This window comes from Pollachius pollachius (assembly GCF_949987615.1).
Source record: "Pollachius pollachius genome assembly, chromosome: 16".
NCBI classification, from domain to species: domain Eukaryota; kingdom Metazoa; phylum Chordata; class Actinopteri; order Gadiformes; family Gadidae; genus Pollachius; species Pollachius pollachius.
Window position 1 is genome coordinate 15,862,754 of NC_136949.1, and position 19,244 is coordinate 15,881,997.

The 19,244-nt window shown below is 42.1% G+C and overlaps 1 protein-coding gene across 1 annotated transcript; it reads right to left on the reverse strand.

Moving 5' to 3' along the window:
* Positions 1-6,715: 6,715 nt before the first annotated feature.
* inf2 (inverted formin 2) lies at positions 6,716-18,846 on the reverse strand (the record flags this gene model as incomplete). The annotated part of the gene is made up of 8 exons (XM_079753198.1): positions 18,697-18,846; positions 12,775-12,920; positions 9,649-9,910; positions 9,313-9,428; positions 7,843-8,002; positions 7,717-7,750; positions 7,369-7,510; positions 6,716-6,721 (listed from the first exon to the last, which is right to left on the reverse strand). The coding sequence occupies exons 2-8, from the start codon at positions 12,898-12,900 to the stop codon at positions 6,716-6,718; spliced, it is 846 nt and encodes a 281-aa protein (XP_079609324.1). The 5' UTR covers positions 12,901-12,920; positions 18,697-18,846.
* Positions 18,847-19,244: the final 398 nt, after the last annotated feature.

The following is a 19,244-nucleotide window of genomic DNA, read 5'->3' on the forward strand; positions in this document are numbered from 1 at the left end:
ACTTGCAGCATAAAAGTAATAATCATAACATGGACAAATGTAAAAGGGCATGTACATTTAGGAATACTCGCTTCTAGATTACAATGACTGAGTATGCTTCTTCTTTTTTTTTTTTTTTAATGGAAATAATCGATTTCAAAAAAAGTTCTGAATCGAAATTGCATCGAGAACAAATAAATTGCAGTGCATTGATGAATCGATATTTTTACACAGCCCTTATTTTTACCCCCCCCCCCGATTTGCCGATGCAAATTGGCAGTGGACCCTCCTTTAAACTAAATATTTGACTTGCAAATATTACAGGTACCTATTGAACCCTCAGTTGTTGTAAAAAAAAAGTCATTTTTTCGTCCTGTCATTGTTAGTTGATCTGCTATCTTTCTATATCTAATTGCAGGTGAAGGTCAAGAATAAGATGCGCCCTGTACCCACTCGAGAGCAAGTTACAGTTCAGAGATCAAGTTACAGTTCAACTCAGAAACCAGCTGGTGGGGGTGGGGGGTAGATTGGTGTTAATAAATGAAACTAGCAAATACAACATTGTGTCTGGTTAAATATGTTAACACCTGTATTTAATGGCCTTTGAGTTATTCAACAGCTTTATTTAATCTATGCATAATGACATGTCCTTAAATTAATAGGCTAAGGATCAAAATGCCCCCTTCCCCCAATTCAAGGTGAAGTTTGACTTAGACAAACCAAACGCAGTGGATCTTGCTGATATGTTTAACATATCAGCAAGATAATAGACTTGATTTAGCAATGATGGAGTTTAAAAGTAATTTATGTACTGTTGTATTTATTCTGGGCGTATTTGATTTTTCTTGGGTTAACAGTAACTTAACCCTATTGTGAAGATGGCCACCCCCACTCAAGGATCCATCAAGTTCCCCCAAGGTGGGGGTCCCGGGTCGATTGCGGCAGAACGAACCGTGAAAGAACGAGACAGATTGACGAGACATTCAAATATTTCATTAATCTGGCATGACACAGAAAATACAAAGACAACATGCATTTACCATTTCACTGATATTTAATCGTGTTACCGTACGCTCGCTCACTAAGCCCAGTTGTTTATTTTTTCCAAAAAATCGGTTGATTTCTGTCTCTCATTGGCTTAAATTCGACGAGAGTGTCCTAGACTCAGTCCTAGAACGGCACACGATTGGAAGGCTCTCGTGAGTCGTGACGTCTCTCAGTCAGCCCCTCTTCACCACTCACACAGTGAGTGAACTGTCAGCGAGTCAGCGACTAGTGGGTCTGGGAGGAGTCGAGTCTGAGAAGGAACGAGACGAACAAGGCGAAAGAGAGAGAGGAATCAGTTTGGTTCGTTCATGTTAAAGATTTGTTCATTCAAACTGATTTGTTCGCGAACGACCCATCACTAATGGGCAGTACCGTGGCTACCAGGAGACAGTAGATGCTCAAGATGAGCTGTGACTATTTTGACTATAGCAAACGCACCCTACACGTTTTATTTTTGTAAATAGTGCATATTTTTTCATGAATAAAACTTCAAATTCATGTTGGTTGTTGTGGTTTGTTTACTAACCCAAGTGCTGTTATACTAAAGTAGGCCTATTGTATAAAATAAAGATCTATTTCAACTGGGGAGAAAAGGTTGAGAACAAATACTTGATATGCTGAGCTACTGTAATTAGCAAATGTTTTTATGCTGTCCAGTAATATACAAATGATGCGTTTGAAAAAACGAGAGCAGAAGTCTAAACTAGTCAACGTATCACAGGGATATGTTTACACAAAGTTTGCTTCCGCTACCACGCACACTAGTATAATGGGTCCTTCCCCCTCCAAACGGAAACAGGCGGGCGATGCAGCGAGCGCAATGCACTGTGGTAGTTCTTACTTTTGAGCCAGAGAGACCACTTTCTGCCTTTTCTCAGGCTAGGATGAAACGATTTCAAAAATGTTTGCACATTTATAATACATAGAATTATTTACTCCATATAACCTTCATATCTCCACCGGTGAAGTATTCCTTTAAGAAGAACAATAGTTGAGCGCTGCATGCAGCACTCAACTAATGAAGCAGTCTGGCAGTCTCTCCTGCTATGGGAGGGACGCGAAGAGGGCCTGGGTGGGTCACCGTGGAACAGTCGTGAACTGTGTACTTGTAACGTGCTAGAGGATCACTTGACGTGGCCCTCTTTAGCCCGCCCGGCCCCGCTTGGGTCTAGCCATGAAAGGGTGAGAGTTCCTATGACATATTTGATGTTACAAGAAATCGGTGCGCAAGCATAAAACTGATAATATAGATGCACGTGAAAGGATGGATGACAGCGTGTATGACTGAGGGGGAGTGTTCATATAACATATGTGAGGTTACAATAAATGGGTGCGCAAATCTACAACCGACAATATGTTTGACTTAGATTCAGATATAGATCCAGAGAGTAACTTCTTCGACAATGTGAGAAATTGTGGCTACTACACGGAAAACCAGTTTAACAAAAAGTTTAGATCAGAACACAGTGTAAAGACCATACACTTCAATAGTAGAAGCCTTTTCGCTAACTTTCACAAGATCAAAGACTATTTAGACCAGTTCACCTCACCGTTCAGCCTAATCGCCATCTCAGAGACCTGGATTAGACTGGAGAAAGGGGTGGATTTAAACCCTCCACAAGGGGAGAGTGTCTCACATTATTTGGGTGAGAGAAAACCAGATACTATATTTCTGAAGGATACAGATAAAAATGAAATTATTGATATTGTAAATGTAAATGTAAATTTATTTGTAAAGCACATTTAAAAAACAACAACATTTGACCAAAGTGCTAAAAAACAAGAAAAAAACAACAAACAAAGATGAAACAAAAAACAAACAACTATAAAATAAAGTAACAATCATACGTTTGAGACGACGATAATAACAGTAACAATAGTAATAATAATAATGACAGTAATAACAATGATAATGTTGGCTAGACGTTGCCACAATGCAATGAATCAATGCGCAATCAGGATCAAAAGACTAAAAGATGAGATAAAGATGAGGTAAAAGAAACGTTATACTGAATTGAAGGCAATAGAGTAGAGTTTTAAGATTTGATTCAAAAGTAGCTACAGAGAGGGACAATATGCAGTGGCAAGCTGTTCCATAGTTTAGGGGCAACAGCAGCAAATGCCCTATCTCCTCTGCATTTGTGTTTAGTTTTGGGAACAGCCAGTAACAGTAAGTGACGGACGAAGTCTTTAACAAGTTTAAAAATAAAACATCAACAGAATGGAATGGTATTGATATGACAATAGTAAAACAATTTATTATTAATATAGCAGACCCCTTAGCACATATCTGTAACCTTTCACTTAAACTGGGCTCCTTTCCAATCAAAATGAAAACTGCTAAGGTAATTCCGAGCTTCAAAGAAGGTGAAAAAAATCTCTTCAATACAGACCAATTTCCCTGCTCTCCCAGTTTTCCAATATTTTGGAAAAAATATTTGCTTCCAGCTTGGATAGTTTCATAGACAAACATGAATTACTCATAGATAGTCAATATGGTTGTAGGACAAACCGATCTACATCATTGGCACTCATGGACTTAGTAGAAGAACTGACAAGCACAATCGATAACAAAAAGTTTGCAATAGGGGTCTTCATAAATCTGAAGAAGGCATTTGACACAATAAACCATGATATATTGCAACAAAAACTGGAAAGATATGGGATCAGAGGGGTTGGACTTAATTGGCTAAAAAGCTACATAGAACAAAGAAAACAGTTTGTGCAGATGGGGGATAACAGTTTCACCCAAAGGAATATTACTTGCGGTGTGCCGCAAGGGTCAATATTGGGACCAAAACTATTTATTATATATATAAATGATATAAGTAATGCTTCTATGATCCTGAAAAACTTGATTTTTGCTGATGACACAAATGTATTCTGTGTAGGAGGGAACCTCAAACAGTTGTTGGAGGTAGTCTCTACTGAGCTAACCAAGTCGAAATTGTGGTTTGATATAAATAAATTATCGATCAATGTAAAGAAAACCAAATTCATGTTTTTTGGTAAACGTAACACACAAGCAAACACACACATTGAACTGATTGATAACATAAAAATAGAAAGGGTGTTTGAGAACTCCTTTCTGGGTGTATTAATAGACCACAAGCTCAGCTGGAAACCTCAGGTCAACTGTGTACATTCAAAATTGGCACGATGTGTAGGGATACTAGTCAAAGTAAGACACATAATGAATACAAAATCACTACATACACTGTACTGTACACTGTTTTCCCCTTACTTGAGTTACTGTGTGGAAACGTGGGGTTATACCTACAAAAGCACCCTACAGACAATATGCACAATTAAAAAAAAAGCAATAAGGATAGTTAACTAGAAAATGCATATCCTGCAAAAAATGCGGTGAGTGCTGTAGCGCAAAGTGAGATTGAAAATATTTTTTAATAAAGCCACATAAATTAAGACATAAAGAAACGTTAAATGGCTTAAATCAAGTGAAGGGATTTAAACAAAAGTTCAAGAATCTAAATGGAGTAAACAATGTAAAAATGCACACCATTTAAGAAAATGTAAATGGTTGGAAACAAATAAAGTGACAGCTGAATGAAAAGCGCAAAGCATTGCTAAAAATGAAGAAATGTAAAATGAATTGAACTGAATAATCTGAAAGGTCAAATGTATTGCCCTACACTGCTGGTATGTGTGTGTGTGTGTGTGTGTGTGTGTGTGTGTGTGTGTGTGTGTGTGTGTGTGTGTGTGTGTGTGTGTGTGTGTGTCTTTAAGAGAATAGCGAGCCGGTGCGTGATTAAAAGTAGCCCAAAAGAGCGGGAAAAAACGCTCAATCTGGCAACACTTCTGAACATCCTCACACTCCAGCGTCAACGTAAATCAATGAAAACGAAGCCAGTGTGGGTACCAGATTGACTCGGCTGCCCGATGACTCGGGGTCCTGCGCTTACAGATGACGTATCGACACAAGCCAAAGGACAAAACCCGGAAGCGTTGTTTATAAACGGGGCTCAATCATGGACATAAAAAGAAGGCTCAATCCGTTTTGGTTTTAATTTCATTGAACGCAGCCCGTTCTTTCGCACAAACAAAGCCATTGGAAACACGTTTTCACATATGTTAAAGTAATTATCACCTTCAAAACTAATCCTTTATTGATGAAAGTAGGGCTGCAACTAACAATTATTTTAATAATCGATTAATTGGTCGATTATTTTTTCGATTAATCGATGAATCGGATAAAAAAAAGAAACATTTGTAATTGCTGCATCTTTATTCAAAAACTGAACATTACTTCAAATTCACAGTGCACACTGAAGTGTAAAAACACAGGTTATTGCTCCAACGTCCCGGAACTATTAAAAGTAATATTAAATGATAAAAAAATAAAAAAACATAACTGGGATAACACAAAAAAAACATACAATGTATGATATACATTTATATATACAGTATATAAGGGAAATCCATGTTTAACCGGTAAATACTAACGGTTAAAAATAAATTAAATCATCTTAATTTCTCTCAGATGGCAGGAGATCGTTAATTTTTATTGATATTGATACCATTTTCGAGACTCCTTGAAATATAGCTTGTATTATTGCTTTAATTGCTGATAAGATGATCACAGTTCAAGATAGGATGTTAAACAGGTCATAATTCCATCTTTACTTTCTATTTTATATTGCTGGGAAAACAGGTTTTCACCAAAATCTCAGATTTCTTTTTCTTTTTTTGTTGCATTTGAACACATCAATCATTACTGAGCCGACCTGAACACATCACATTTGACACTGTTTGCTACTTTTTTTAAGCTAACTAGCTCAATATCCTGCCGATTTTAACATGGATTTAAAAACTGGATTACTATTTTTAACTGACGGGACTTTCTACACCGTCCGGTTGTGTGATTACTACCGCTGCTTTGAATGACAGTTGATGCACGCGGTGCCGACTCTGAGGCCATCTGCACACCGTCTGCAGCAGCAGCAGCTGACAGAGTTTTCGGTTGGACTAGACGGATACTGAGTTGAAGGAGGTTTTCTTAACCCAAAGACAGTGAAGGTACAACACTTTTATATAGGCCTACAGTCCAGTGTTAAGATAAGACCAAAATACAAGCTGTGGATGCTCACACTAAAGCTCGCTGTGGGCGTGCATGAACCATGAACCAACCTGTCGGCGGCTGGCTGTAAACAGTGCCGCGCCTACAAGTGACGTATTAATCGCGCGACTCAACGAATCAATGACCAAATTCGGTGCCAACGCTTTTAGTAATCGATTTTTATCGATTATATCGATTCGTTGTTGCAGCCCTAGATGAAAGCCCCCCCCCTTCTAACATTTACTAGCTCACGTTAGCCATCAATCTAAAGCCATAAATATTATCTGATCAATCTTTGTACATTAGATTATTATTCATAGATTAGATAACAAAAGGAGATCGTTAATACTTGGGAATAACATGGGAATGAATGAAACACACATGCGCATTTAAAAGACAGCGTTTACAGGAAGTGCGTCATTATTGCGCATCTAGGACCCAGAGTCGATCTGGCAGCCGAGTCAATCTGGTACCCACACCGGTATGAAACTAAAACTGTGATTCTAAAGAGATTTCAACTGATACCGAAATTCTGTTTGGATATCATTGAAGATACAAGTGTGTAGATTGGTTAAATGGTTAGAACAAAGATAAACGGTTGAAAATTGATAGTTACGTCTTAAACAGTTGAACACATTGCACAATTTAAAAAGCAGCTTATAATATACACACTAGGAAAATATGAGATTTCTGATAATCTATAGATGGAAATGACAAGTAATGTATTATCTTATATTGTACTCATTAAGGACTATGTAATGCATTTATGTATGTATACATGAACACATGTGTATAACCTAGTAATCTATTATATCACCAGCCAGTTGATGTAATTATAATAGACAACGTTGGATCATATCAGTTGGATTATAAGTTTTGATCATACTTATTTTTAAATACAATATGCAATTATATTTATGAAAGGTTAAAGGGTAATTCCAGTTTAAAATGGATTTGGGATATGTTTTGTACGATAACGAGTTGAAACGTTCGTTTTGGAGCACAAAAACCGCATATAGACGCTTTCTTCAGTTGGCTGTTTTTAGCCGATTCTATCAAAACGCTATGAACTTGGAACGATGGGGGCACTGGTTATGGTTAAAACTAATTTTTTTATATATGTTTATGTGGATTATTAAATGTTTTTTTTGTTAATGTCAACATGTTCAAGAAAATAAAAAATAAAAAATAAATAAAAAAAATAAAATAAAAAGAATGATGGAGAGGTGATAGGGGGAGGATGAGGAGGAAGAGGAAGAGCATACTCTGGTAAACAGGCTGGTGAAGACGTCTTGGTGGCTGCTCAGGTCGATGCCACCATACATCTCCATCATGTCATCCTCATCCTCTGCCAGCGAGTTCTCAAATGTTTTGCACTGGTGGTTCAGATTCATGTCATCCATATCCCTGCAGGGGACACAGGCAGGCAGAGTGACAGACAGAGGATAGGACAAAAAGACAGACAGACAGACAGACAATAGCAAAAACGGACAGATAATGGGATAGGCAGACAAAGAGAAAGATACACAGTTAGAATGAGGTTAAACAGTGACAGACAGACAACTTATCTGCAGGGGTCTCATTTTTCTGGTCCAGTTGGGCGTGTTCTGTACCTTAGTCTGGGCAGTAGGTCGAGCAGCTGCAGACCTGGAAGAGAAGTAACAACAACGTAAAAGATAATACACAACCATTGCTGAGTATGGGCTACATCCATTGTGATCAATAATATTGATAGTGACCTATGAACTCCTTGCGCAGCTTGTCTCTCTTGCGGAGGTCGTCCTGGCCGTGAAGCAGCGTATTCACCATGCCCATGAGGGTCACCAAGTAGTCCATGTTTTCCGTGGCGTGGAGCTCGTTCATGATCACGCTGAACCGATACTGCTGCTTCTTCAGGCTCTGGGAGGGAGACACAAGCTGGGGTCAAAACCAACAACTACCAGGGTCTAGACCAACAACCAGCAGGATCTCAACCCTACAACCACAATGGTCTAGACCCAACAACCACCAGGGTCTAGACCCACAACCACCAGGATCTTAACCCTACAACCACCAGAGTCTAGACCCAACAACCACCAGGGCCTAGACACCATAACCACCAGGGTTGGCAAGACCTGACTGAAACCAGGGTCTAGACCTGCCAACCATCAACGTCTTAACCCCACAACCACCTTGGGTCCAACCCCCACAAACACAGGGTTTAGATCCCAAAACCACCATGGTCTGAACCCCGCAACCACCTTGGTCTAGATCCCACAAACACAAGGGTCCAGAACCCACAACCACAAAGGTCTAGACCCCACAACCACAAGGGTCTAGACCCAAAAACCACAAAGGGTCTAGACCCCACCACCACCAGGGACTAGACCCCACAGCCACAGATATCTAGACCCGACAACCACCAGGATCTAGACCCAACAATCACAAAGGTCTAGGTCTAGGACCCTACAACCAAAAGGGTGTAAACCCCAAAGCCACGAGGGTCTGAACCCCATGATCACCAGGGTCGAGACCCAACAACCACCAGGGTCTGGACCCCACAACCACCAGGATCTAGACCCAACAATCACAAAGGTCTAGACCCTACAACCAAAAGGGTCTAAACCCCAAAGCCACGAGGGTCTGGACCCCACAACCACCAGGGTCTAGACCCCACAACCACCAGGGTCTAGACCCCACAACCACAAGGGTCTAGACCCCACAACAACCAGGATCTGAACCCCACAACCACCACGGTCTAGACCCCACAACCACCAGGGTTTCAACCCTAAAACCACCAGGGTTTATACACTACAACCACCAGGGTGTAGACCCCACAACAACAGGGTCAAGACCTTACTGAAACTAGGGTCTAGATCCGGCAACCATCAAAGTCTTTACCCCACAACCACCTTGGGTCAAGCCCCTACAACCACAGGGTCTAGACCCCACAACAATCAGGGTCTAGATCCAACAATCACATAGGTCTAGACACCACATCCACAAAGTTCTAGACCCGACAACCACAGGGACTAGAGACCCAACAACCACCAGGGTCACGACCCCACATCCACAAAGGTCTAGAGCCTACAACCACCAGGGTCTAGACCCCACAACCAGCTGGGTCTAATGTTATGCATGTGCTTCCCCTCACATTGTTTTAATGGAATGAACATCTGCCAGAAGTGAAGAGCAGTACGACACATTGAGACAGTAAGGCAGTGAGTCACCTTGTAGTGCTCCAGGGCATCGATGGTCTGCTGGTGTCCACTGAGTCTATACAGGGTGATGCACGACAGCAGCCTAAACACCTCCATCTTCACCATCATGTTAGACGTGTCCAGAGCTGACAGAGAGACACATTGACGCAGCAGGTAAGATAGACAGACAGGTCAGGGAGACGGAGAGACAGGCAGACAGACACCAACAGACAGACCAGGAGAAGAACAAAACATATTCTGCTTCTTTCAAGCAAAGTACCTGCTACAAAGATCATTGGCTGATAATATACAACACAAATATATCCTATATTTGATATCTTCCACCCCAGGCGGTGACCCCCTCACCCTGGGCTAGCGTCCGAACGTATCCCTGGTTGTCCAGCATGAAGTCGAGGCCAGTCTTGGAATTCATGACGGCGCGCACGCAAGCCACGCACTTCAGCTGGAGCAGGGCGTCGGTGATGTGCAGGCACCCCCGCCCGGACACGCGCTCCAAGGCCTCCAGCAGCAGGTCCAGCCCCCGGAGCTCCAGGAACTGCACCTTCCAGGCCGTGGTGCTGGACTGCAGGCGCCTCAGTAGTCCTGAGTAGTTGGTCACCGTCAGGACCTCAGGTCAAAGGTTGAAAGGTCACTGAGCCTGGTTCTGCTTCTGGTTTTAAGAGGTCAGATTTAAAGGGATTTTTCCTGGTACTTTGATTGAACCATTGTAACAGCCTCTAATGGTTTCACTAAAACATCCGTTGCCAATATAGTTTGGCAACATTACTTCCTTGTTCCAATGAAATGCGATGACATGTGAATTAAAGGTCCCATGGCATGCTACTTTATGGATGCTTTAATATAAATATTAGTGGGCCCCAAACACAGTATTTGAAGACGTTCCCAAAATTCAGCCGTGGTGCAGAATTACAGCCACTACGAGCCAGTTGCACATTGAGCTTTCCCAAAACTAGCCGTTTCGGTGTCTGCAGCTTTAATGCAAATGAGGAGGAGAGAGGCGGGTCAAGGAGGAGGGTGGGGGTGTGGCACTGAGCAGCTTGCAGCCACGGTACCATGCGCTCTGTTTACAGTGGATGTATCGCAATATCGAGGCGGACACAGCCTTTTGCCGTGTTCTGTAAATATTCTAGAACACTCCGGGTGCTCCGGCGTGATTCCTGGAGCTCTATATATAACTAATATCATATTATACATAGATATCTATATCATATAATATATATTATCACGGCCAAAAGCTGTGTGAGCCTCCAGACGATATTGTGAATCTCAAACGACTGCGTCGGGATCTCCGACGTCTCTGGTTCTTCCACGTCCAGATCAATCTGAAGTAGACTGAACCACGACATGGAGGAGAAAGGGATTGCTTACCGCGGTTGTCTCCCGCCAGAGCCTGGCCGCCGAGGGACCACCGCCTCGGCAGCGGTCAGTGCTTAGGCACCACCTCCTCCTGCAGCGCCGAGGCGGTGGTCCCTCGGCAGCGGGAAGCGGGGCTCAAGCGGGAGACATTCGCGGGCAACAATCCCATTCTCCTCCATCTCGTGGTTCATGTACTTCAGGGAGTCAAAGCCAAAGTTCCTTTCCCCCAATACCTTCTCAACCATGGCTGAGATAACCCCCACTACGAGTCTTGTTGTGGAAATACCAGAGACGAGAGTCCGAAGTGTTATGCGCCATAACACCAACAGCAGAACGGTTATCCAAATAACAAAAAAGTGTACAACACTTGCGTTACATTGTGTGTAATCACACACACACACACACACACACACACACACACATACACTCACAAACACACACACACACACACACACACACACACACACACACACACACGTGTTGCTCGCACAGTCGTATCTCATTGGCGGGCCAAATTCTCTTGGCTGGCAAGGCAGAGAAAGGGGAGGTGGCATCTCCCCTTATGACGACATTCGGGGAAAATTCCAAAACGAAGCGTCTCAGCTTCGTTTTTTCAAAGGCGGAGCAGAATGCCTAGTGCTCGTTTTACACCCAACTAAATTTCTAGCTACTGGGGGAGCATCGGTAGGCTAGGGGAATTCATATTAATGTTAGAAAACCTCAGAAAGTGAAATTTTCTTGACATGGGATCTTTTAAAAAAGGGAAATATAGCACTTTGGTCTTTTGGAAATGTGCTTGGTAGTAGTAAAGACTGTTCAATTCAATTCAATTCAAATCACTTTATTCCTCCCCGAGGGGCAATTTAAAGGGGGCACATGACAGTAGCTTAAAAAACACAAGACACAGGCAAAAAAGATAAGCAACGCACACACTGTATAATCAACAATGCAACGACAATTTTCAACACACAAATAATAATTCTAAGTTCTTTGTGAAGTGCTTCAATCATAAAGTTCATTGCAGCATGTTATTATAAAGTGCATTGTAGCATGACAACAAAACAGTAATCGAGGACTTCACAAAATGTCTAATAACAAAGGCAAAAGAGCTATCTGGCTATTGTTGTAAATAGATGAGGAAACGGCACAACAGAGTCAGCATATCTCCAAAGGACGTTTTATTCCACCCAGGAGAAAAGGCTTGTGATAGTTTCAAATCTTTCATACCTTCATTCCTGACATTTTACGGGTTATTGATGGTATTTCTGTGAAAGCTGAGCTGCTGGTGATAGAAGGCATTGTAGGATGCATGACATTGTCTCGTCTGCAGTGCTGTGTCTCAAAGTCTTGCTGGGTTAAAACAATACTTATGGCTAATGAATAGATAGGAAAGAAGTGCCCTTCTTCTATGGCTTCCTGCTGGAGTGTGCTGAACACAGTGCAGAAGTCAAGATAAAGAGGTATGCGCCAATGTTTTCATGATGCCATTAAAGACCCAGCGAGAAACATGATGGACAGTCTCTGGCAAGAGGTGAATGGAGAAGACAGCCATGCGTCTGTGCCAGGATGTGGTGACAGCATGTAAATGGATTCACTGGAACTATGTCGGCGAAATTAAATAGATCTCCGGGAAGCTGTTTTACAATGATTCACAGGACATGGCCGGGCCTTTTTGAAAGCATCCTAGACACAAACGTACTTTACAAATAGCGATCTCTCAATATATATTTCCTCAGCATATACACCCCTTCCCAGGGACAATATGGTTGAAATTAAGTAACTTGCCGAAAAAACGTTATATTAATAATTGATTGCATTTATATTGCATTTATATAGTGCTTTTCTAGGTACCCAAAGTGGTTTACATATGAAGTATGTGTATATGTGTGGGTGTTGGGGTGTGTGTGAAGATCTGCACTCATTTAGCCTCTTGAATGTCTGGTTAAAGAGTTGAGTCCCATTGGGACATTTGATTGCACACCCCACGCCACTCTCATGGAAACAGAAAGAGGAGCAGGTGTATTTTTGACAGAATGGAAAATCAAGCATTCACTATTTTTCCGCTATAGTTTCAAATGAAAGAAGGGGAAGGAGGGGGGTTGTTGGGGAGGTTACCTGGAGCAGTCGGATGCAGAGCTCTGGGTCGGCACCCTCCAGGTTGGCGTCCAGGTGGGCGTCGGCGTCTGGACCGCTGCTGGTCACCAGATCCTTCGACGCCCCCCATTTAGCCCTGGCGGCCATGTACCTGCCGGTACTGGAGTCTGAGACACAGGCAGACACTCTGTTCGAAATCGTTCCCTATCACGGATATAGTGCACGATATAAGGTGCTCGCCATTTTGTAATAGTGTTCGAATTGTCAGTGGTTAATTTCATTCACTATCTATTGGACAATAAAATAACCCAAATTTGAGTGAACATACGATGTTCCCTACATGTAACTCCCGTATACCACAATGCAATGCGGTCGTGTTTTCTAAACTTAATTTAATGATGCAAATTACGTTTTGAAATATTTAGCGTAGTGTCCGAATTCTCGTTTGTTCGTTCCCTATATAGTTAACTATATCATAAACTATGGAGCCAGTATCCTGCCATAATTCAAACCTGAAAAAAAAAGTTTCAAAGGCTTGTAAATCTGGGTTTGAAAACTCAACACCTTGTAAAAAAGGTTTTGAAAGCCTGAAAAAAGAATTAAAACATCTGCAAACATGATTTTGTGTTCTATTTTATCTTCTTCATCATTTTCACCAACACATATTCAAAGTTTAAAAAATGTCACCAGCGCATTTGCAGAGTTTCAAATCTGGCACTGTTCTAACAGTGTATTTCATTGCTTCCCGGTTTTGAAAACTTGTAAATGGGATTATGCAAACAGGTGTTCATATATTGAGAAATAAGTTTTGAAAGGTTGAAAATTTATTTTTAAAAACTTGTAAAGGTGTAAATTTACACCATTGCAATGTATTTTTTCAGAACTAACTTTTCAGCACTGACTTTTCAGGGATTTGACCGCACAGGCGCAAGCTTTGAGTCACGTGATTATTGGCAGTGTTCTGTCGCGCATTCGTTTTGAAACTCCGACAGTCAAAGGTCTGAAATCGTTGATCTGCAGAAAGGAAAAAAAAAACGTTCCTGGGGGCGAGACCATTTGGCTCTAAACCTATTGGTTGCTCTCTGCTGACGTACCTTCCAATCACATGTGTTGTTGACCGGGCTGTGCGTGATTGACAGTGCTCTGCCGATTACAAAAATAACAAGCGACCTGCGCGCTTTATTTTGTTGTCCATTTTCTGGAACCATGGCTGGGTACGGAACATACGGAACCCGTAAAGGGACATGGGATAAAAAAAGAAAATTAAGCACGTGAGCACGAGAAAGTATCGTACGCATATCACTGGCAGTGTGTGGGTGGGTGGGTGGGTGTGTATTTTAAATGTGAATAAGTGCAAATGTAAATCTTGTTTATTTAAATAAAGTATTGATTGTTCAGCATGATGCAGTCTAGTGATTTTGGGAGAAACAAGAAAGTATCGTGTACATATCACTGGCAGTGCGTGTGTGTGTGTGTGTGTGTGTGTGTGTGTGTGTGTGTGTGTGTGTGTGTGTGTGTGTGTGTGTGTGTGTACTTTAAATTTGAATAAGCGCACATGTTAATCTAGATTTTATTTTAATAGAGTATTTATTGTTCAGCATGATGCAGTCTAGTGATATGGGGTTACGTCTGTGAAGTGTCCCTACCAAAGCTGAGACCAAATTTACGCCCATGGAATAAATTACCCAGCCTGTCAAGAATCGGTGGCCGCCTCATTCCGACCATATTCCGACCTATAAGTCACACTAACCATCTCGTAGTTGGAGGCAAGAGAGTATACGCGCTCCAATAGTGCGAGATAAAAATATAGCACATTCATTTGAATGATTTTAGCTTGTGTGTGCCCGTGCCCGCGATAAATCACACACAAGCTAAAATCATTCAAATTAATGTGCTTTATTTTTATCTCAAATTGTTGGATCACGTATACTCTCTTGCGCTCCGCCTCCAACTACGAGATGGTTAGTTACACTTTCCTGCTGTCGGCTCCCAGACCGAGGAGCACAGGGGAGACGTTCCCTCCAGGGCCGATGCTCTCTCGGGGGCAACACCCTTCACTTTTACCGACGGTGGGTCTGCTTATAGGTCGGAATACGGTTGGAATGAAGCGGCCACCGATTCTTGACAGGCTGGGTACTTTATTCTTACACACAACCGAACTCGTTCTACTTCACTAAACTGACACGTACGCTATCGCTCGCTCGTCCACCCCCCCCCCCCACCAATAATTAGATCTTTCAAAACACAGGGTTTTGGAAAAAAAATATTTGGGGGGGTAGCTCAGCTGAAATTTGTTCTCTGAGGGGGGGCTCACTCTCTCATACTTTGAAAACCCCTGCACTAGCGGATAAGCATAACTGATATTACCATGGATACAAGACACAAATAAGGACACTGCATGACTGTATATATGAACATGTTTCATAGAAGAAGTGCTTATATTGCTCGGACAGAGTTAGACACACACACACACAGTCTTTAGATTGACTGCCATTGTTTCCTGGAACCATACACACACACATGCATCATGCATGGACAAAAACAGATGGGATTTGGGAGATGAGAGGAAAGGAGCCAGGAGAAGAGGAGAGTACATGAGGAGAGAAGAGGGGAGCGGAGAGTCGGAAGAGAAGTGGAAAGAGGAGAGAAAGGAAAATAGGAGAGATGAGGTCAGTAGGGAGGTGAGAGGAAATGAGGAAAGGAGCAGAGGGGGGTGGAAAGAGGAGAATAGGGAGGATATATTCTTTCACCGCACATTAATTAGTGTTAGAGAATTCATACCAGCGGTGTTAAGGAACAGGACGAGGGGACCCAAACGCTTGACACAGGGAGGCAGAGACGGAGTGAAGGAAGTGGGATTTATTGGGACAAGGAGTAAACGACAAGTCGGGCTAGGCAAGCGGTAGTCAGGCAGGCGAGGGTTCGGTAACAGGCAGGCAGTCAGGCAGGCAAGGGCTCGGCAACAGTCAGGCAGGCGAGGATTCAGCGGCAGACGGGTATTCAGGCAGGCAGGGGTTCGGCAACAGGTAGGCAGAGTGATGGACGGAGAACTAAAGGAGAGGGAAGAGGGTTACTGGGGGAACGGGGAAAAATCAGGCTGATCTTGGATTAACGCTGGTATGACTGATACTGAATGAGGTGTAGTAAACGACGAACTTGCGCCTGCTGATTGGAGATCGCCGGCTGAAGTAGGGAGTGGAGATTACAGATTGAAGACAGGTGTGTCGGGAGACTAAGGACCAGTGGCGTCAAGCAACCACTAGATGGGGTTGTTGGACCGTGTAGCAGGAGGCGGCGTAACAAGCGGTCGTTTCTATAGCAACAATGTAAATGTCATGTAAACGTTATGGTCGGTTAATGGTCAGAGAAGCTGGTTTAGGAGAATAGGAAAATAATTTACATTCATAAATCAAAACATTTTTTATAATAGATTATATAAGATAACCTTTACCCACAGTTTTAAATTGATCATGTTTCATGTGACTGTTGAGCAAATCGCTGCTGTGGTTTTAAGAGGCAGCTCCGGGCTGTTTGGTACCAGGAGCCAGCCAGACTCACTCCTCCTCTTCCTTCTCCTCCACCACAGGGAGTCGATGTAATCTGTCTAAAGATCTAAATAAATTAACACATTTCCCACTCAAAAGTTTGAGGGGATGGCCAGCCCGTACATTTGATCTGATCTGCAAAAGGTAATGTTGTTGGCTTCACTAACCGTTAAAGGTGACGCCTTGCGGCTGACCGTTATTGGAACTCTTTCAATTCCAAGCGTTAGTGCGACCATCAGTTTAAATTTTTTTGAGAGGGGAAGAGACTTTTTCTGAATTCTTGGCGAGCGGAGAAAACCCCGCCTGCACAGTTGTGCTGACTCCCGAAATAGAGACTCAATGGGCAATGGTGGGAGAGGATCCTGAATTGATCGTTTTTCCTCTCAACCGAAACGCCTTCTCCGGTCTGTAACTTTCTTTACAGTTAACGTCTGAAGTTAGATGGGGAGAGAATCTCTTAGCCCTCCAACTGGCTGAACTGCCGTCATTCCACCAAATCAGTGTCTGTAAATACATCCCTATCAATTAATCTCAATACAATATTGCTTGAACAATGCCCATTCTTTCAGTTCCAGCATCTATGGATTACGCCTACTTTTGCACTCAATGCAGGCCTACTTATTAAATGGGCTATATTGGACAAATACAGTATATTATTATTATTATTATTATTATTATTATTGTAAATATACTATTGTAAATACTGATACTTTAAGTTAACTGTAATAGTACTTAATAATATTTACTTAATTTGTACTACATTATATTGTGAGCACAGACCTTTTCTTTTTAAATGTGTACCTGCCTCTCATATTGACATTTTAGTGAATGTGCCCAGCAGAAATGTAATCCAGTCGGAGCTGTAGCAGGTAGTTTACATGACCAGACAACCTTATTTGGGCAACCTATATATATATATATATATATATATATATATATATATATATATATATATATATTATAGTAGCCTACTTGGAGGAAAGGTGGTTCGAATTCAATTTAAACAGGACTGTGTTTTCCTATGTTTGAAAGGAAGCCCGCGCATGGATCGAAAGAGCGTTTTTTTAGTTCATCTTCGGAAAATTTTATTTTCACTCTAGACGCTAGAAGTTAACAATACTCGCCGTCGCGCAACGACGTCGGTTACGAAAAACGGAATAGAATTCATTTTAAACGGTGCTGTCTTTTCCGTTCGAAAAGGAGGCACGAATGAATGGAGGCACATTTTCACCTTTCCTTGACCCAATGACGTTTTCTACAAAGGTTAAGGAAAGGAGGCATAAAGGTTAGGAGATTTGACAATACGTAGAGGACCTGATCACGTTTTCCACAAAGGTCAAGGAAAAGAGGCATAAAGGTTATGAGAGAGAGCGAGCGAGAGAGAGAGAGAGAGAGAGAGAGAGAGAGAGAGAGAGAGAGAGAGAGAGAGAGAGAGAGAGAGAGGGGGTGGGTGGAAGGAAATAGACCCCAACCTACGGAACCTTATCGGGCGTATTCATACCAGGAAAGTCCTTAGTTCGATTTTTTTGGACGCAATGTTTATTTTTTGGTTTGGTTCGGTTCCTATAGATTTTGGTTTGGTTGGTTTGGTTCGGTTCCGATCTATGCACAAACGCACGTTTGTGCATAGATCGTTCAATCATTGGACAACACGGTCGGGGGCGGGGTAACGCATAAAAAAAGTAAACAAAGAAAACAAAGTCGACAAACTATGGAGATTATGGAGATTCAGCGTGCTGCCCTCGTTGTGCTTATACTGATTGGTTTCATACAGTTACAAACATTTGCAGTACTTTTGGCGCATCAGAGGCGTTTGGCACAACATCGATTTTATGATGGTGCTATCCGCTGACCGCTCGATCGCCTTCTCCCCCATCCTTGTACTGAATGTATTAAATGCATCCGAATTATTATAAGTGTTCTCCGACATACTTTATATGTTGGTGTCCGCCCAAATATCCAAAAGACATTTCGTCTCCTCTTCGCAACTTGTTGAGCCACGGCACATTTTTAACGGGTCTGATAACGTGATGCCGGTCTGTTAACGTGACGTTGATCTTTGAATTCACCGCGCTAATCAAACAATATAAATAAAATTGCGTCCAAAAAGGCATATTATTTTTAGAACTGGGTCTGACCGAGCGCGGTCGCTTTCACATCTCAAGCGAACCGCACCAGGGTTCGTTAGGAATCGAACCGAGACCACCTCTCCGGCTGGGTCTCGGACCGGCTGTTTGGTCCGCACCAGAGTTCGATGGTTTGTATTCACACCAGCCCAAAAGCGATTTTTTTTGGTTTGGTACAAACCAAACAAGGCAGGTGTGAATACGCCCTGTTCATGTCAGCAACAATGTACGATTCATTAGTTACTGAGCTTCTGAAGATAGATCCACCTTACCTGACTCCGTATTGAGTATTTCTTTCTCAATATTTATTTTTTCTATCGCCGTTTATCTGTTGTTCAGGTCAATCCAAAAAAATCAAGAGCTTTGCGCAGTTTCAGGTCAAGCTAAAATCCCTTTCTTCGCAAAGTGATTAAAAAAGTGAGATTAAGTTGAGACAGCAGTTAGCTAGTCTACTGCATCGAAACAACATATGTAATGGACACGAAGTACTTTCACTCATAGATATATTTCCAATAGAGTTCCCATAAACCACTTCTCAGAATTGTTTCAGTTTCTTTATGAAAAAAAGTGGGGTGGGGGATTTTTGCAGGAAGCCAAATGAGACAAACCCTTTAATCAACATGTTATTTTGAAGGTGGGGGACAGAAAAGAGTACGTCAGCTTGTACAGTGGGGCAAAAAAGTATTTAGTCAGCCACCAATTGTGCAAGTTCTCCCACTTAAAAAGATGAGAGAGGCCTGTAATTTTCATCATAGGTAAACCTCAGCTATGAGACAAAATAAAAATAAAAAATCTAGAAAATCACATTGTCTGATTTTTA